The 20,987-nt window shown below is 36.3% G+C and overlaps 2 protein-coding genes across 6 annotated transcripts in view; one reads left to right on the top strand and one right to left on the bottom strand.

Moving 5' to 3' along the window:
• On the bottom strand, nucleotides 1-16,861 carry LOC121733131 (cationic amino acid transporter 2-like). 4 transcript variants are annotated; one of them, XM_042123295.1, is made up of 15 exons: nucleotides 16,776-16,861; nucleotides 6,955-7,077; nucleotides 6,376-6,527; nucleotides 5,686-5,814; nucleotides 5,163-5,318; nucleotides 4,795-4,899; nucleotides 4,461-4,612; nucleotides 4,024-4,140; nucleotides 3,668-3,765; nucleotides 3,213-3,352; nucleotides 2,914-3,016; nucleotides 2,637-2,755; nucleotides 2,106-2,248; nucleotides 1,752-1,860; nucleotides 1-1,627 (listed from the first exon to the last, which is right to left on the bottom strand). In XM_042123295.1, exons 2-15 carry the CDS (start codon nucleotides 7,029-7,031, stop codon nucleotides 192-194), a joined length of 3,036 nt encoding a protein of 1,011 aa, XP_041979229.1. In that variant the 5' UTR covers nucleotides 7,032-7,077; nucleotides 16,776-16,861; the 3' UTR covers nucleotides 1-191. The 4 variants fall into 4 exon arrangements, with proteins under 4 accessions (XP_041979229.1, XP_041979227.1, XP_041979228.1 ...); XM_042123293.1 differs by having other exon boundaries at nucleotides 16,781-16,861; XM_042123294.1 differs by having other exon boundaries at nucleotides 16,785-16,861.
• Nucleotides 16,862-19,368: 2,507 nt separating this feature from the next.
• The window catches only part of LOC121733136 (cationic amino acid transporter 3), a 44,394-nt gene continuing 42,775 nt past the window's right edge, over nucleotides 19,369-20,987 (top strand). For both annotated transcript variants that reach the window (XR_006036505.1, XM_042123302.1), the window contains exon 1: nucleotides 19,369-19,495. The gene's annotated coding sequence lies outside the window, so the exon portion shown is untranslated. The remainder of the gene's footprint in view (nucleotides 19,496-20,987) is intronic.

The raw sequence follows: 20,987 nt of genomic DNA, 5'->3' as shown, positions 1-20,987 counted from the left end.
ATTTGCTTGATAGTAATAAAAAAATTGATATTGATACGGAACCCGGACAATATAGTTCGAATATCAAAATTGATATAAATGTTTGCTACAAATAAATAAATGCCACGTCAATCACAATCTAATAACGTGTTATTAACCTTATGATTATCGACATCAATATCGTATTTTCTATCAAAGAGAGGTTATTGACACTATAAAACTTCGTCGTCCTTATTTAATGTTAGTCGAAAAGAATTTAACACCTCACCAAATTTAGTTTTCTGTCTTTTCAGAGTGTCGTTTTTCTCCATATGCGGTAATTTTGTAATGCTTTCAGAACTTGAGGTGTCTGTTTGATAAGCTTCTTCAGGCGTCGGTGGGTTTGACTGCATAGTACGGGACTTGGTTAGTTTGGGACCTCCAGCTGCAAATATCGACTCGAGTTTTGTTTTAAGTTCATTTCTACTTAAACTATTTTCTTCCTCGCTATCTGAGTCTAATTTCTTTTCTTCTATTTCGATCGGTCGTAGGTTCTGTAATGCTTCTCTAGATGCTATATCTCTCATTAAGTTTGAAGGTATAGAAGGCCTCTCTCTTGTCCAAGAAATTTCGTTGTTTTCGACTCGATCACCAGTAGAATTTGATCTCCTCCTTTGTTCGTCTGTTACATTTTTATTTTCATTTTTCATTTTATTCTGAAACAGATTGTTAAGTTTTGACATAAAATGCAATTGCTTATCACTTCCAAATACCATTGGCGTATCGTCGAAAGAATTGTTAGACTTCACACTTTCTCTTGGTTTATTTTCTTCTTCAAATTCAACTGGCTTAGATTTTGATGGCCTAGAAGAAATAGTATACGACTTTATAAAAGTTGGGCTTTTAAAGTAGTTTTCGTCGAGTGGTGGTGGACTCGGTATATTTGGTATATCTTCTTTAGAGTCACCAATAGATTCATTCAACCCTGTTTTGTCTATCGTATCTGAGTAGCCAGACTCGTCAGTTCTAGAATCACTGTCATTGAAGGCGGTAACGTCTTCGTGGTCCGTAATTTCTTCAGCAATTTCTTTTTTCTCAATATCGTTTTTCTCATCTTCCTCAGTAAGCATTGGTAAGTCTTCCCTGTGTACCTGTGCCACTACATCGTATTTAGATAATACCAGATTACCCAAAGATGCATCCGAACCTGCGTCTGATAGCTCGCTTAAAGACTTCCTGTGCAAAACTGGTTCATCCGTTAATGATACGACGTCTTCGTCCTTCTTATCTTTTAAACTGATTATTTCTCCGTAGGAATCTTCTTCGGCCTGCAAAACTTGATCGAGCAAGTCTATAATTTTTGCTTCCTTTTCAGCATTATTTTCAACAAACGCGTGCTGTACAATTATTTCTTCAGTAACGATAGGCTGCTTTAAAGTATCATGCCCAGTGTCCACGGTTATTTCTTCAATAATAGGATTATGTGTTATTTTGTCACCTCCACTAATACTACCTTTAGTAGTACCAGGAGGAGTCGGTGATTCAACATAAATTTGTACCGGCGGCTTTCCGTTCACTTGAGAAGACTGTTTCAGATTATTCTCAAGGTTATCGTGGTCTTTTTCTTTCTCTCTAAAGCAGCACATGCATATTAAGTAAACTGGTAGACCTGCAATATAATAACAAAATGACAAAAAAATATTACAAAAGTGTAGGTATTACAAAGTTTATATCTTATTATATTGCTATTAATTGATATGTAAACACTATACTTAATATATTTTTATTCTCACCGATTGCAATCCAAATTAAAACACGTATCCAGGTCTGTAAGTTGAGATGAACCATAAGCTGGATGTTCAGGTAAATGCTGATGCACGGAATTATCGGGACAAGGGGAGTCTGAAAAATATTTGGTTTTATTAGGCCCTTTACTTATTCTCACGTAATTGCTTTCAAGTCTTATAGATTCTGTAGTTTGGTCTACGTTTGTAAATTATGGAGTTGATTTTCTATCATCAAATCTTTGACTGAGATTTCGTAAGCCCTCTTTCACAGATTTGTGTTAAGCATCCTGCTTTTAATATCACGGTATCTCTTTTGTTTGCATAGTATTTCGTTTTTCAGTGTTAGATAGTCTTGCCCACCTTAAACGCGACCTCCTCTTGTATCTTCGGCTGCAGGGTCATGCTCACCACCGTCAACACCGCCAGCAGATGCAATACTATCACGTATATCAGGGGGCTCCCCGCCAACCGTATTATCAGTCCAATGGCGATGCAAAACGCGACTGTAAAGTAAATGCATTAAAATTTTACTATTAACGACGTTTTTTTTTTTATATATGAAATAAGGGGGCAAACGAGCAAACGGGTCACCTGATGGAAAGCAACTTCCGTTTCGTGCGTTGCCAGCCTTTTAAGAGGGAATAGGGTAATAGGGGAGGGTAGGGATGGGAAGCGAATAGGGGAGGGTAGGGAAAGGAATATTGTAGGGGATTGGGCCTCCGGTAAACTCACTCACTCGGCGAAACACAGCGCTAGCGCTGTTTCACGCCGGTTTTCTGTGAGAACGTGGTATTTCTCCGGTCGAGATTCGAGATTAAATTGGAAGTAGTTTGGAAGTATATTTTCTTGTGACATCTGATTTTTTCTTAAATTTCTATGACAAAAGCTTACCAAATAACAATAGATTAATGAGAATGATGTTTGTAGTAGTTTTGCATGGCAGCTTCTCTCCACATCCAATCATGTGCTTCCAATATCCCGAACCAGCTACGTCGAATTTTGAACGATATCTGAAATGTATGTTGAAAGCATTATCAAATTGGAATATTCTTACATTTAGAAGCATAAAAATATATGAAATAAGGACAAAATCAACAACATTCTTAAATATTTACATTCTTTATAATCGTCTTGTTTAAAAAATATTCTGATTAATCTGGAGAAATACCTTGATACAACAACGCAAGCGGCAACGACACTGTAGGCCAGTAGAGTGCCAAGACACATCATCATGATCAAGTCGCCCAAGTCCAGCATGGCTCCCAACAGAGCTGTAAATATAAGTAAACGAATTTATATTTAAGTAAAGTAAAAAACTTTAAAAAGATAACCAAATTTATCGATAACTTTTGAGGATATTGAAATTCTGTCAGCGGTATAATCTTCCTATACTTATATTATGAATGCGAAAGTGTGTCTTTATAGCGTATCATTAAGTTTAAGCGGTGTAACTGTAGGAATATTCACCAATAATAACAGTAGGCAGTACAGTCGCGAAGATAAGCGTCTGCTGCGACGTGCTGACGGTGGCCAAGCACGGGCACAGCAGGCCATCACTCGCCATCGCGTACAGGATGCGGGGGATAGGGAACATGCTGCCGAATAAACTGGAAAGAAAAAATAACTGTTAACAAATAGATGGGATTTTTATAAAGAACTCAATAGGTAAGCTTAAATAATACACTGATATGCTTGTAAATAATGAGCTTGCTAAACCTTTATCATGATGCCTTTAAATATAAATAAGAGATGGTGCAGCGGAAAGTAGTTTCCAAAGTCCTCTAGAGAGGCTAAAATCACCACTCTGGTGTTGTAAATTATTATTACACATTTCAAAATTAAAACTCTCTTTACTCTTAAAAAGCCTGTGATGATTGAACTATTGTTTACTCTTAATGTAAACATGCAGCTAGAATTATCACCTGGCCAATATCCCAAAAATGAGGCCGACTGCGGCAATCCACATGGCCCACTCCATACCCACGTAGGTAAATGCTGTCGTTACTGTTGACAGTTTGTCCTGAAATTATAAAGCAAATTAATTCATCTACCAATCTTAGACAATATTAACCTTAGCTATATTTAAAATAAAAATGACTCGAGGACGGCTGAACCGATTTGGCTAATTCTAGGCTTGAAATATTCGCGGAAGTCCGAAAGGTTTACATTTGGAGGGATGTGAATCGAAGGTCACCGGGCCATCTAATTAACAAACAAAGGAGATAAATCCGTTACTAAAGTTAGTTCATAAAAGGTTCTTAATAATGAAGAGTTGTACCTGCAAGTAATAAGGCACCATCATGGTGACGACAGTCGATGTGCTGATATACAGAAGCAGCAACACGCCTATCACGCACAGAATCGCGATGGGTATGGACCGCCGTGGCTCCCGTACCTGAAGAAAGAACCAGTGGAACAACTTTAATATGGTACCATGTTAAAGAGATCAAAACAGAACGTATGAGCTGGAGAATAATTGAGATTGAGAGGATTCAAAAGATCACATATCGTCTTTGTTGCAAACTTTTAAAACGTTTGCCTTAGGAAATCTATCCTTGAAAGATTTTAGTAATCATATTTTACTTCAAGACAGCATGTTAACTCTGACCTGATGATAATAAAATTTTATTTTACAAAGCCAAACAGTTGTTTGAAAATGCAACATTCTATAGTCGTTAAGCTAGTAGGAGCAGTACTAGTTGTAGTAAGTTGTACCTCTTCAGCAGCAAATGTCAGGAGATCGAAGCCGACAAAGCCGTAGAAGCACACCGCAGCTCCTTTCACCGTACCCCACACGCCGTAGGGGAAGAATCCTCCGTTCCCCGCAGTCACATTTGTAGGGGACAGGGTCCAGTTGCTGTAGTCCGCTGGAAGGAAATCAATGTTAAAGTGATAGAAAATGTCGGTATTCCATATATGAAGAAAATGAATTCAATAGTCGAAAAGTATCATGAAATAAATGTATTAATATGCACTAGGCAGACCTTCGGAAATCAAAATTCAGACCACATATTTTTTATATCAATTAATTTAATTCACATTATTTTACCTTTAAACGATCCAGCGATGATAACAAAGAAAATAATAACGATGGTGATTCCCGTGAACACGTGGTTGATCATTGTCGACCGTCGCACACCGATGCACAAGATACCTGAAATATTACACACACTACATGATTTTCAATTGCGTTAACCATACTTGGATATAACAGAGAGCCATGTTGTAGCTGTTGAAGAAAAAATACTAGTATCCTGGTAAATACTGATATCCAAAAATATTGAAGTTATTCCAGAAACAAATAAGATATGAAAATAGTTGTACGGATATTTTGGGTATTTAATCTGCTAGCTGTGGTATATAAAACTACTCTAATCTAGGCTCGAATCAAGAACTTGATGGCAACAACATACTTACCACCCATAAGCAATACCACAAAGAACGCCAGGAAGTCAAAGTACTGCGAGAACGGTGCCACAGCGATGGGAGCGAAGGACTCGAACCACGCCGACATGGTGTGGTTAGAGAGGGAGTCCACGAACATGCTCAGCCCGCGCGCCAGGCTCGCTGCTCCTGAAATATTTTTTATCGTGATCGTCATCTACATACGCTAAAAGCCTGACCAAATAAAACGCCCGTTCTAATAACGCTTTATGTTTTGCATCAATACCATCAAAAGCTAGGATGCGACTGCTTGGACGTGACAATGACGAATGTTAACGTTCAAATTTTTAAAAAAGCTTTATTTTATGCTGCTTTTGATAACAGCTATTAAATAAAAAATAACGTCTGTTAGATTTTTTAACCTTCTGCATGAAGAAAATACATCAAGAGCAAATAATATTATGATTTGTATTCATGATAAACTACGCTAACCGATAGTCCAAAGGTACCTAGAACTTAATAAGGAAAACGAGTATAAGAAGGCTCTAGAACGTACCAAACAGTCCCTCCAGTATGAGGCACCAGCCGACGACAAACGCGACGAACTCGCCGAGGGCCACATGCGCGTAGCTGTACGCCGACCCTGCCAGCGGCAGCCGCGACGACCACTCGCCGTAGCATAGACCTGGAAATGCAAATGGTAATGTTGCAGTCATCTGAAGTAGCTAGCAGGATGGGGATGAGTCATAGTTTTGTACAGGCTACCAGGTAATGGTGGGACCATTACGAATCCTGTAAAGCCTTTTAACAACTGAATATGTCACGGGAGCTCGAAAAAGAAGCAAAAGGCTATCTTTAAAAAACTACGTATGTATGACATCCAGTTTTTGAAGAAAGTTACATATACGAATGGAAATGTAATTTTAAAACACGTTTATTAAAAAGGTTAGAGTAATAGCTAAGCAATCGCCTACATTGGATTTTGGACTGGGGTCGTGGATAAAATGAAATTAAATTCCCTTACTTTCACTTGTTGACATCACCTCATAATGTACAAAATACACACTTTTGATTTTAAATAAATACGTCCAAACGAATGCCAACGTGATTTTCAACTAAATAATTATGGAAGCCAAATTTTTAGTTACTCTTTTGAGAAAGAAATTATAACGAATTCAAGTCAAAAGTTTGCATAAGTGGGAAGTACGCCCAGTAAACACTTTTTACACGAATCAGCATATCTCACCAGCAAACAGCGCAGCGACGGCAGCGAGCAGGTACGACATGACGACTGACGGCCCAGCAGTGGACATGGCGGCGCCGCCCAGCACCACGAAGGCGCCCACGCCCGCGGAGCTGCCCACGCCCAGCGATACCAGCTCCCATAGCGAGAGACATCTGGAACATGGACATTTGGCATTCTCTTATACCAATTATTTTTCGGAGTGGGACAACTAAGGCTAGAAGCAAATCAGTGTGATGTTATGACGAACATTTCTTCAAGAGTAACTCATCTCATGAAGCTTCTTAAAACTCGGTACAAAAATGTATCTTCTGTAAAATATTTAGGTATGATTTGAGATTTGGCTATATGGACTATCGTCTATCAGAGGCTTACCTCTTATAGTCCATAGTCCACACAGCCTTAGCTCAATTCTATCTAAATATTTTAGAGCTGTTATCTGTACTCGTATGGTAAATACCATAGGAATACCAATAACAGCTTTAAAATAGCGATTCATGTGAGACTTTGTGTCTACAAAATTTTAATGTCCACCATTATTGCATTGAGGAACCACGTCTCATCGAGTACTTTGCGTAATACCTTTTTAGGTCTCCATTATTGACTCGTTCGGAGCTGTAGGTTCGCCGCCTGGTCAGCGCGCCGCAGAACTTCCCCATTTATCACCAGCTAGCGCAAACCCACATCACAGCTGCTTGCTCTTGACTGGAAAATAACATATTTATAAGACGCTAATCGTTTGATTAGTCGCAAGTTGGTTTACTTGAATTTGAAGAAAACCGACTTGGAGGTCCTGAGATACAAATAGGTATCATAATAGCTTATGTTAATGATCTAAAAAATGTTGTCAAACACTGCAAACTATATCAATTTGCTGACGATACATGTCTTGTTGCGACGGACAAAGACATATCGTTAGCGAAAACTAAAATTCAAACAGATTTCTCCGCAATATGTAAATGGTCACACGATTCAGGCCTAGTACTAAATCCTAATAAAACGAAACTAATTCACGTAAGATCTAGACATAAAAATGAAGAAAATATTGAAGTTACAGCACACTGCCATGAATGTCTCCATACACCAAACTCACACTGCACTAGGGACTGTGTCAAAATAAATCAAGTCACAGAACACACCTACTTAGGACTAGTTATTGACCATAAATTTAATTGGGAAAACCACATAAATAAAGTTTGTGATAAACTAAGAATTATATTGTCAAAATTTTATATAATACAGCATTCTGTACCACGAAATATACTATTACTTACTTATAAAACACTGGTAGAAAGTTTAATAGCTTATGGTTTAAGTAGTTACGGACGCACCTATAAATCATACTTAGATCACATTTATAACATTCAATATAGGATTTTGAAGTTAATTGTATCCCCTAAAATTAAAAATCAGTACTCGGACAATCCTCTAGGTCTGTTTAGATATTGTGGCGTCCTTCCCATACATACTAAGGTTGAGTATGCACTGCTTACTGAACAATATTTTCGTTATGATATTCAATTATTAAAAAGTCACCATAAATTTACACGAAGTATAGCATTAAAAAAACTATGTACACCGAAATTTAATAATGAATATGGCAAAAGAACCTCTCATTATATAATACCACACTTAATTAACAATTTACCTGAATATACTAAAAAGAAAATTACTAAAAGAAATATTAAACATGTATTAAAAACATATTATTTTGATAAACTCGAAGGACAATTTAATAATATTTGTACTTAATTAAACACTTCAATAATATTTGTAATTAAACTCAATCATTAAATAGTGTAATATCAAAACCTCCCGTATAGTGTTGTAACTTGTTTACTTATTAAGGTAGGTATTTACGCACCAAGCGGCGCAGCGAACATAAATGGTTTTATATCAGTTATGAAGTCCCATCTGCCCGCTCGATGCAAATTATAACTCGAATGGTTACAATTATCAATTATGTAATAATTTACATTCATTTGTTATTATTTTAATTATAGTTACAAGTAGTTGAGAACGTTATCTCTAGACAAACTCGACAAGAGTTTTAGGCATATCATAATATAAAATTGTAATTAGATGTAAGATTTGAAGAAGTAAATAAATAAATAAATAAAATAATCGGATGCAAAATGTAGTGACCAATGGCCGTATAAGAACTAAGAATCCAGATGCAACGATATAATACCTACTAGTATTAGTCTAGTAAGAAGAAAACTAATTCGAAAGATACAACGTAGATCCTAAGCTGACAACTACAATTAAATATACAGGAAGAAGGCGGCAAAGATTTATTGATGAAGATTTTAAGAAACAAAAAACATAATAATTATGCAGATAATATAGCAAATGCACCAAGTGACGTACAATCAACATCCACTTATAGCGCGAGTGTTTGCTATGCTTATGATAGATAACTCATAAACTGACTCAGAATTGTAAGAAATTTTTCCTTTGGACTTTTACAGTAGCGTTAAATGATCTCCACTTGTTTCTACCATTCCCACCAAATTGCACGGTAGAAGTTTCTAGCAGGACGATTTCAAGAACCGATGCCTGTTTTTGGCTAACTTGTGTGGGTGAAGGCAGGCCCTGAATTAGGACAGAGAAGCAAGTGAAAGTGACGACTTGAAAAACTGGACGGATTTCAGTTTGAGAGACAAAAAGAAGGATGTCGTTAGTAAACAAGTAGGTACTGACGAGTGACGGTAGCTAAGTACTGACGGACTGAGAAGAAACTGAGTAGGACTGTTGAAGATGATGATGATAATTCTATTACAAACCCGAAACCGTTGGAAAGGTTAAGTTGGCGATAAGATTAGAGATTAAACTGCAACCGAGAGCGAGCAGTTTACCGCAATACATTTATACGAGTTAGGGATGTGCCAAATGTTTTATGAAAGTCCGTCACGAGTAGTATTTTAGTCTTGTCCATACTATCCATACTAATATCATGCGAGTAGTATTTTAGTCTTGTCCATACTATCCATACTAATATCATGCAAGTGTGTCTGTCTATTACCTCTTCACGCCCAAACCGCGTTTTGATGGGTTTGGTTCCCACGCTTTAAAAAAATTTTGGCGCAACGGAGTTGCGGACGTCATCTAGTACTATTATTATGAATCCGAAAGTTTTTCAGTCTGTGTTTGTGTCTTGTACCTCATCGTTCTCAAATCGTTGAACTAATTTAAAAGTTAGGAAGTGAGAAAGAAGATAGTATGGAAATACTTTGACCGACTCGCCATTCAAATTGAGTATTTACGGCGGGAAGTAGCTAAAATTCGCGTTCAACACACACGCACAGATTACGATATAGTTACTACGTAAACACCTGTATTATATCCTAAGGCTTAACCAATCTTAAAACAATTGATAAGTACCTATTGAAGTTTTTAATAAATATTGGTCTAATTAAAGAATTGTGAAACATCTAAATCGACAACCCTATGCCTTGCCGAAACCTGTGTGTGTTCACGTACGTTACCGCAATACAGTACAATTTACAAAAGATACTCCCTTATCACTGATAAAGACACAATGTGAAAACAAAATATTTGGGTTAGCTGTTGTGAAATTACTGAAAGGGACATTTTAACGTTTCCGAATAGGTTAGAAGCCGCCATCTTCTCTTTTTGAAATTGGAACATCAATAAATGTAATAAAGTGTAATAAATGTGTAACTCGGGTGTCGTCTGGTAAATAGTGAAAAAGGTGCAGAGAATGAAACAGATTAGGTCTCAATGGAAAACTATCACCATACACATGAATACGCGCAGCACTCTTACAGCTAAAGAACGGTCACAGAACACGCAGATAATATAAACAGCGAAATCTACAAAGTTTTTGTCTTTTATATTAAACATACTAGATGTCCCGCGCGGCTTCGCCCGCGTAAATTAGAAATTTTACAGAATCCGTAGGTACATTTTCCCATAAAAAATATTTCCCCCGTTTTTCCCACATTTTCCTGAGTTTCTTCTGTCGTATTAGTCTTAGAGTAATAATATAATATAACCTTCTCGATAAATGATGAGTCTTACTCGATAAATGATCTATCTAACACTGAGATAAGTTTTTAAATCGGACCTGTAGTTTCTGAGATTGACGCGTTCAAGCAAACATACTCTTCAGGTTTATAATATTAGGTAGATATAGATTTTTTTTAATTATCGCTTGACAAACTCGAGTCTCGATCTAAAAGACTATGAAATGGTATAATATGGTAGTGATGATGATGATGATGATGATGATGAAGAATGTAATTTGCATAGTAGCATATGCTTTCTGTTCTTAAAACAACGCCGAAACTCCCAAACTTGTATCTATAAAGAATCAGGAATTCTCTCAGCACCTTCCGAACCACGGTATACCAGGTATATCTCGGTGCAAAATCTTACTTGTTGGTAGCATATGCTTAGAATACTTCTCACGAAACCGAAGTCACCATATGTTTCCCTATAAGTTTTGAGGAGTTCCCTCGATTACTTATGGATCCTTCATCAGATCACCACTTTTGTGAATATAATACCAAATTGGGATGATACCCTATATACCAAAAGAAAAATTTTGAAAATCGGTTAACAAACGGCGGAGTAATCGTTGAATATAAGAAAACGAACATAACACCTCCCCCATTTTGAAAGTCGGTTAAAATTGTAGCCTATGTGTTATTTATTTACACTATCAAAAAGGATCACCAAAGTAAAGAAAGTTCTCGCGCACGTAGCCACAAAGATAGATATAACGATAATATAATTTTTTCCGTGCTCTGAAATGCGACAGGATGGAATGACATATCAGTTGGTTGTCAAATCTAATGTCAAATACATATTGAGATTGCGTTCAGAATTTAAATTCAAATTCAAATTCAAATTCAAATATTTTTTATTTGCCAGAATATGGTACAAAAAGATGTTAATAATAATAAATAATAGCACAAACATATTCTGCCATACACGGCGTGCAAATATTTAAATATAGATAATACATAATAGCTTGGATTACAATAATTAATTAAAACAGTAAGATTGAAATAAATTAGATACAGTAAATAACATTTTATAAATTCATTAATAACATTTTATAGATTCAATAATTACATTTTATAACTTTTACATTTTATAACTTTAATAATTATTACATTTTATAAATTTATTAATTACATTTTATTCTTAACTTGTTAACTTAAGATTTATAATTTAATTTGTCTTTATTATTATTGATTTATCTTTCGATTTCTATATAGTCTTATTAAAAAAATAATCGGACAGAGTAACAACTGAAGTTAGCTAAAATTGTGTTTATTTATGTACTATGTATTTTGAGACTATGCAATTTTGTCGCGTTCGCGATTCACTTTCACTTTTGTTGAGTTTCAGAACGCGATATTAGGTCCTCCAACGCGCACGCGAATTTGAACTTTATGCAGCGGTAATAAATTACAAATTGACTCTCCATTTTATTTAGAAAACGTTTGTATGGGAAATAGAAAAATGCTGTTTTGAGGATTTTCCCGGCAATTATTCGAATTTTTCTCACCTTTTAAACCTTCCCTAGACCTCCACGAATAATTCAAGACCAAGATAAGATAAATCCGTTCAGCCGTTCTCGAGTTTTAGCGAGACTAACGAACAGCAATTGATTTTTATATATATAGATTATATACTTACAGAAGACTTCGCTATAATCAGCTCAAGAGAAATGGGACACAAAATGCGCTCTATTTATTTGAATCACGCAATTATTGTGCGTGCGCCCTATTAGGGCGATTTAGTATGTAGATTGTAGACGTACCTATACCCAGTATATTATCACAATGATATTAGTAGAATTTCCAGGTTTATTACAGTAGACACGTAATCACATCTGAGACACCTTAAATAACTAGATATGACTATTGACTGTGTTATAGGTACTAAGGGTAAATCATGCTAACGGTATTATGATTAACCCTTAATGAACAGCAACAACGTGTTTTATAATAAGGATTAACATACCTAAATTATCATAGCGAGACGCAGCGCAAGCGGTGTCGGAGTAGTACTAACTGAATACTGATAAGGATGCTGAGTGATAAGATAGAGCCGAGATACATTGACTAAAACAGGTGGCCCCATGCATTATGACTTCTGAGGTAAAAGCTGAAATTTTCCGTCCCAATATCTTACTAATATTATAAAGGCGAAAGCACGGACGTAAAAAAAGTTTGTTTGGATGTATGGATGTGTGGATGTATGGATGTTTGTTACTCTTTCAAGCAAAAACTACTGAACGGATTTTAATGAAACTTTACAATAATTTAGCTTATACATCAGAATAACACATTGGCTACAATTTTAACCGACTTTCGAAATGGGGGAGGTGTTATGTTCGTTTTCTTATGTTCAACGATTACTCCGCCGTTTGTTAACCGATTTTCAAAATTTTTCTTTTGGTTTATAGGGTATCATCCCAATTTGGTATTATATGCACAAAAGTGGTGATCTGATGAAGGATGCATAAGTAATCGAGGGAACTCATCAAAATTTATATGGAAACATGTGGTGACTTCGGTTTCGTGAGAAGTATTCTAAGCATATGCTACCAAACAGTAAGATTTTGCACCGAGGTATACCTGGTATACCGTGGTTCGGAAGGTGCTGAGAGAACTCCTGATTCTTTATAGATACAAGTTTGGGAGTTTCGGCGTTGTTTTAAGAACGGAAAGCATATTATGCTACTATGCAAATTACATTCATCATCATCATCATCACTACCATATTATTATACCATACATCGTCCCATCTTATGAGCCTATAATGACCCTGTCATTGGTACTTTTCAAAGTCTTTTAGATCGAGACTCGAGTTTGTCAAGCGATAATTAAAAAAAATTTATACTTAATATTATAAACATGAGTATGTTTGCTTGAACGCACTTATCTCAGGAACTACAGGTCCGATTTAGAAACTTATTTCAGTGTTAGATAGCTAATTTATCGAGTAAGACTATAGGCTATATATTATTACGCTAAGACTAATGCGACCGAAGAAACTCAGGAAAATGTGGGGAAAACGGGGGAAATATTAGAAATTACGAACTACTGGAGCAATTTTTATGGCAATATTTGGCACAGATATAGAGTATACCAAACGAAGGGAGTAGGGACATAAGAGCTATTTTTTATGGGAAAATGTACGGTTTCTGTAAAATTCCTAATTTACGCGGGCGAAGCCGCGCGGGACATCTAGTTTGTCCATATGGTGGAGATGGGGAAAGTTAGCTTTAAAATAAAACAGCTTTTACCCAAGTATGCAATCTAGGAACGGATCAATATCATAAAGTACTCTGTGGAACGGATCAACTAGCAGGAAATGACAAAGACACTACATCAAAAGAGCCGCGATTCGCAAGTTGGCATTTTCAGAAGAAAAATGCTCCCTAAGAGGCCGGTCTTCTCATTTTGAAGGCCCTAATAGCCTGAAAATGTAACTGTTAGTAAAGTATGAGGATGATTATTCTGTCGCGTAAAACGGGGCGAAAATTAGCAGCAGGTCTGACCTTCCGTATAATCAGCGTTGCCAGACGTCTCGATTTTGGCGGGACGTCCCGATTTTTTCATCAAAATTGAATGTCCCGCGCGGGACAGGCTCAGCTCGCTTTTCGGGGAAAGCTCGAACGTACGTGCAGCGCGGCGTGCTGAGAAAGAAAGGTGCGTAATGAAGAACAAGAGTGTGGGAGGTAGAGGGGTTGATTTTATATAGCTACTTTAGTTATTTATTGTCACGTAAACGTTATTTTAACGCAAATAAAAAGATAATAATTAAAAAAACTTTTGATGTTATACCTTTTTTTACTTTGTCCCGCTTTTGACCGAAGAACCACCATCAACCACCTACTTTTTCACTTAAAAAGTTCCAAAGTCCCGACTTAGCACAAAAAAAAATCTGGCAACGCTGCGTATAAGTGCCATTCGTCAGAGGACTCCAAATGTTTTAACCAGTAGAAGATGAATCATGCAAGGCGATGTAGTAACGAAAGGAAAATAGGCTAAATTTTAAAAATTTAAGGTTAAGTTCGCCATAACAAATCATGACCACGGCAGAAACAGACTTTGAAGTTGTGGAGAAGAGATAATATTATTTTCTAGAAAGAAAGAGCTCCTAGTTTAAATGGTATGTTTAGATTACAAAGCTAAAGTTTTACCTATATAATACATAAAAGTAATATCTACTAAGCATAGGTTGATGAACTCAAATCATTTTACATTCTGAATCACACTATCAAATCATTGCGATATTTATTGATAATGTTCGTTTTCATACACACTGACACAAATAATATTTACTTACAAAAATATTCAAATTGTAAATTAAAGAAACAAAAAAGAAAACAGTGCAGAATTCTGATGAGAAACAAGCTATGCTACGATTTATACGAAGACAAAAATTGTAGCTTGAGAGATCGGATGAACTTAGGCAAAGGTCCTCCAAGCTTCTGACTCTGTCGTTAAAATAAGGTACCCGCAGTGGCATATTATCCAGAAGTTAAAGGCACCGGTATAGGGCGCGAGGGCACAAAGAAGTAGATACGTGGTAGTCGGGCTGAATTATAAAATGAGTAGAGAAGGTCTTATCTATATATTATGGTAAATAGCTGTTGTCCTACTTATATTATGAAGGCGAAATTTTTGATGTATGTGTGTATGGACTATGGATGTTTGTTACCCTTTCACGCAAAAACTACTGAACGGATTTTGATGAAACTTTACGATAATATAGCTTATACACCAGAATAACACATAGACTACAGTTTTAACCGACTTTCAAAATGGAGGAGGTGTTATGTTCGTTTTTTTATGTTCAACGATTACTCCGCCGTTTGTGAACCGATTTTCAAAATTTTTCTTTTGGTGTATAGGTTATCATCCCAATTTGGTACCATATTCATAAAAGTGACTGGTGACCTGATGAAGGGATCCGTAAGAAATCGAGGGAACTTCTCAAAATTTATATGGAAACATGTGGTGACTTCGGTTTCGTGAGCAGTAAGCATACCGACAAAACTTTTGTCCACTCTCGAGGTGGAGGAGTTCTGGCCCGCCGGTGTAATTTACAGAAAATTTCGGGGAAGGCTCCCCAATGCAGCGCGCATCACGTCGCCGCCAAGGAAGACTACGTGATGATAGTGTGAATGTAAGAGTGTTGTGAGAATAATAATATGTTGTAGGATAAGACTGTTCGGTGTGCATCCGTTGTCTGATTGCCATAACACAAGTTCAACTTAGCATAGGATTAGACGACGTGATGTACACTGTCTACTTTGTGCTATTGTGTATTATTGTATGAGTATAATAAAGCATATTATGCTACTAACAAGTAAGATTTTGCACCAAGGTATACGGTATACCATGGTTCGGTGCTGAGAGAAATCCTGACTCTTTATAGATACACAAGTTTGGGAGTTTCAACTTTGTTTTAAGAACGGAAAGCATATGCAACTATGCAAATTAAATTCATCATCATCATCATCACTACCATAAACCATTTTACCATGTATCGTCCCGTTTTGCCCCTATTATTGGTAACGATGACAAAAATGGTAAATCCACCATAGAAAGTATCAAGATACGGTTTTTGACCCCCGTAGAAAATAAAAGAGTGATATAAATGATACTAGTATGGTCACTGATTTTATTCAATCATTTTGTATACTTAGTAGTCTTAATAAAAACGCCTCCGTGGTCTAGTGGTATAGAGCGCGGCTCTTGACTCGGGAGATCGTGGGTTCGATTCCCGCGTTGGAAACATATTATTTCCAAATTTGGTTAGGACAATGCAGGCTGATCACCTGATTGATGATTGACAAGTAAGATGATCCATGCGTCGGATGGGCATGTAAAAAGTCGGTCCTGCGCCTGATCTTTGGCCGGTCATGTCGGTCTACCGTCCCACTGGGTTATGAGAGTAAAGGAATAGAGAGTGCTCTTGTGTACTGCGCACACACTTGGGCACTATAAAATTACTCCTGCGTAGCTGGCCTGGTTTCAATGAAACCGGCCACCGTCACCGAAACCGGTGTGGGAGCTATTAGTCTTAATTTTAACAACTTTTTAGGCTATCCCGTCTTTAAATTTCAAAGTAATCATTATTATCAGTCATTTTAACATTTACATCAGTAGCCAAAAATCCAGTAACTAACCACTAAAGAAATCATGATCATTAAAAAAATAAAATAATTTACTTTCTATATGTGTATTTATTATATTCTATGAATGTTACACATAAATCCTTTAACTATACCTAGCTATCAACACATTACGCATTAAGAAAATTCTTTCACGATGAGCTAAACATGAAAATGTCTATCATGGATAAGTAAACATTGATATCACACTACAGATATAGACTTTAGTACTTACTTTACCAACAGGTAGGGCAATCCAGGTTCTGAAACACTCCAAACAACTTGGTGCTCACACCACACAGATGACTTATCAACTGAGGACCCGCTACAGGAATGCTGTTATCAGATAGATTAGTTACCTCTTTTATCTATAGTACTCCATATTGCGTGACGCATTCTAATTAGATTTTACTAGATTACATTGTTGGTTAACCATTAATGCTATTTAACTATGTTATAAAACAATCAAATCGGGAATAGTTATGTAAAAATAGCAATTAAAATATAAAGTTTTGACGGCCATCCGTTATATTGGTTGCTATACTCGTAAGTGCATAGCAGTTTTGTATTTAATAAAACTTGTAAGTTCCTGTGAAAAATAAATAGCAATATTTGTTTTACGAAACCGTATTGTAAGTGACAGGCACTAAGTTAAACTAAAATAATTATATTGTATTTAATACTGCTTTTCACCAGACATAATTTGAAATATTTGGTAGGTAATCTTACTAACTTAACATTAACAAAAAATTTGTTCTTATGCAATAAACGTATTTGTCAGGTATAATATCACGATTTACATAAACTATTTGAAGTGTCACAGTCACTTTTACTAGTTTGATACAAATCTGATTCTAAAATATTCAATAATCTTGATAAAATATAATAATTACATAGACAATTTCTTATGTGCACAGAATGTGGTTATAGACAATCAGAAACCTGCTAGAACGAGTGCCAATCGTTCCAGATCATTGAAACGCAAGGTCAAATCTTTAACTGATTTTATGTTATTTTGCTGCATCCGATTCAGTTATTCTGAAATAATAATATAAAAAACATCGGACAACATAAGAGGTACCTTTGTATAAGGTTTATAATAAACCCTCCTACGCCGGTTTCGATGACGATGGCTAGTTTCATTTGAACCAGGCCAGGTACGTAGGAAGAGCACTCTCACATCCTTTTGTCGTAACCCAGTGGTACGGATAACGCTGTTGGCACAAACGGAAGATCAGGCGCAGGACCAACTTTACATACCCATCCGATGCACGGATCATCTTTCTTGTCAGATAGTCAGATAACCAGCCTTTGACGTGGGAGAGCCATGCTTCGGCACGAATGGGCCGGCTCGACCGGAGAGATACCACGTCCTCACAGAAAACCGGCGTGAAACAGCGCTTCCGCTGTGTTTCGCCGAGTAAGTGAGTTTACCGGAGGCCCAATCCCCTACCCTTTTCCTTTCCCTACCCTCCCCTATTCCCTTCCCTACCCTTCCCTACCCTTCCCTACCCTCCCCTATTACCCCTTAGAAGGCCGGCAACGCACCTGCAGCTCTTCTGATGCTGCGAGTGTCCATGGGCGACGGAAGTTGCTTTCCATCAGGTGACCCGTTTGCTCGTTTGCCCCCTTATTTCATAAAAAAAAGCCTGCATCGTATTCTCTTTGTTGTTTCAAAGCGGGAACCGAACTCTGATTCAAGGGCCAAACTCTAAAGTTTAGAGTCTAAACCACAGCGGTTTGGACTATTGAAACCACGGAGCCGCCAGTGATAGTGAGTATTCAATAAAATATAATAAAATAAAATGTAATATACGTCAAATTATTTAAAAGAACCAAAACATTCTAAAAAAGAATACGTTTAAAAATTACAGTCAAAATTTTAACATTTCATAAAGTTAGGATTCAGGAACAAAAAGAACCAAATTACGTAAACCTGCTTATAACTTCTTCATGACTACGCATTACTGGTGAACTGATGATTGATGTAAGACGTTACCTACACGATAGTATACAACTCATGTAACTCACCGCACCACGCACGTGACCAAAAATATTGTCTTCGGTACTACTGAAGAGAACCCTTCAAGAAAGGAACGAAAACAATCGTAAGACTAACTATTTTACCAATTCTAAAAATAATAATATAATCAGTGTCTAAATAAAAACTAATTTCTACATTTCGCTTTGTAAGCCTGGACCCTAGGCCGGGGCCCTATTGATATGGCTGTTATAGAGTTAGCTACGCTTCTGAAATTAATAAAATTAATTAAGCCGAAATATTCTTGCTGCTCCGGCGGCCTGATGATTTATTTTGCACCGACGCGTTGGCTGTAAGCAAACGCAAAATAAAGATGATAATAATATTATTCTGATAGGCAAGTCGAAATAGATATACTCGATTCTCGTCCCAATTGTTATAGGCTTCGAAAAAAACTAAAGTTTTTCTAAATTCTAAAAGAAATTAAATGAGTAGGTATGCGAATGCTACAAAAACTTATTTTGTAATAAATAACAATTATAATAATCAACCTGACAAACTGCAATGTTAAAACATGAGCAACACTCAACAGTCATGTTGCAATCAAATGTGAACGAACATTTTGGTATGATCCAGGTAAAGACGTATCAAGAAAAAGCATTACTTATATAATTAAAGAAAAAAAAATGCTTTTGGCTGTTATAGCGATTTTCCTAAATGAGCGCCATAAATGTGTCACAGACGCAGAGAAACCAGCAACTGCGAGCAAAAGGCAGCAAAAAGGAAGTTCTGTCCAATATCGATTCAATTAAGCAACCACCTGACACTTTCTGCGCGCCACTGTCACTTGCCGCAGTCGCGATTCAGAATGCGCGCGCGCACCACGTCGCCATTTTGAAAAATTCGCGCGTGATAAGTGTTGCGGTGAATTCAAATTTGGAGAAAGGATTTAATTATTATACTTAAGTGTAACGGTAAGTTGTTTTGATAATTTTTCTATTTAACATCAAAATTGGATTAAAAATATATTTTTTGTTAACTTGAGGGTAATTATACATTATCATTTTTCAAATTATGATTGAGGTCGATAACTAATAGAACGAGAATTGATACATAGTAATTAGGCATGTATTGATATTGCTAGCAATATTTTGCTTATAAAAACTAGCCTTGAGTTTACTTAAATTGTTAACTTTATGGTAATTATAAATATGCCGGTATGATTATGGTTTTTGCCTTCGAGATTGACTCGTACTCATAAAGTTATTAAGACATAACATTTTTTTAGGTACCTACATAAATTATTATTCTTTGGCACACTTAGAAGTTGAGAGCCTTTTTTACATGGGGAAATGCTTTACGTATCCCCGGCGAATTGGGGATATCGGCCGGAGTATGTGGAACTCCCTCCTAGTTTACTAAAACCTGTGATAGTAGCAGCGCTGAAAGACCATTTTTTTTAACTTTATTGGACAAGCGCCCCAGCGTAACGAGCTTCCCCATACAAAAGTGAAAAAAAAGGTCTTTTAGCGCTGCTGCTTTCACAGTAAACTCTCTACAAGGAACACGTACAGTGTACACGCCCTAAAGTATTATTATCGCTTAGTTTTGTTACATCCTGTATATAAAACTAAAATTTAATGTCAAGGCTGGAAAGCCTCGCATATACAGGGTCGGATTTAGCCTTTAGCCCCTGGACCTTGGGGCACCTTAAAAATTACCGGAGGTCAAAAAAATCTCTTCAGAATTTGATTTTTTAATAGTAAGTACTATTAAAAAATCAAATTATAAATCAAATTAATTAATAAGTACCTACTCAACACGCAAAACGAACCTGAGTTTATCAAAATAAATAAACGATAAGTATATAAACAAAATTTCTAGTAGGTAACTGTTCTTCTAACTGTTTATCAAAACTGGCAAAGAAGCAAATAGGAACTGCCAAAGAGTATTTTGGCGACCTGTCGGTAAAAATGTGAACCTTGGACATAAAATTAAGATTTGTTTTAACTTTTCACACAGATAATATAATTAATGTATTGTTGATACTTTTAAAGAAAGACAGTTGTATAAGGTTTTGATTAAACAACTGTCCAAGGATTAACAAATATGTTTTTGTTCGAAACCTCTTAGGCAAACTTTCATTTGCAAATTAAAAATAGTCGAAATTAAAACTACGAAATCGTTTTTTGCTCATTAAAATCATTAATCAGCAACATGAAACTATTTTAAATCAATAAAAGTCGCAAAAATTACCCTAAATTTGGACAAACAAAAAAATGATCAGAATTTTTTCGTACATATTACTATAACATTACTATAAATTAAGGTTCGGAACTACTTATGGCTTAAAAAAATAAAATTCGTCTCAGAAATGTCAGTCACCCCATTGCACAATATAATTATTATTCATCACTGAAACAAGTAACTGTGGTTAAGCTAAACTGACCGTAAAGTTTTAAACAA

This window comes from Aricia agestis, chromosome 13 (genome assembly GCF_905147365.1).
Source record: "Aricia agestis chromosome 13, ilAriAges1.1, whole genome shotgun sequence".
NCBI classification, from domain to species: domain Eukaryota; kingdom Metazoa; phylum Arthropoda; class Insecta; order Lepidoptera; family Lycaenidae; genus Aricia; species Aricia agestis.
This window is presented reverse-complemented; position numbering and strand designations above follow the sequence as displayed.

Excerpts from the sequence above, each read along its gene's own strand:
- LOC121733131 (XM_042123295.1), bottom strand. The coding sequence starts at position 7,031 with ATGGGGAAGTTCTGCGGCGCGCTGACCAGGCGGCGAACCTACAGCTCC. Across the intron at positions 3,766-4,023 it reads TGGTGCCTTATTACTTGCAG|GACAAACTGTCAACAGTAAC; the intron begins GTACAACTCTTC and ends TTATAATTTCAG. Across the intron at positions 3,017-3,212 it reads ACTGCCTACTGTTATTATTG|CTCTGTTGGGAGCCATGCTG; the intron begins GTGAATATTCCT and ends TTATATTTACAG.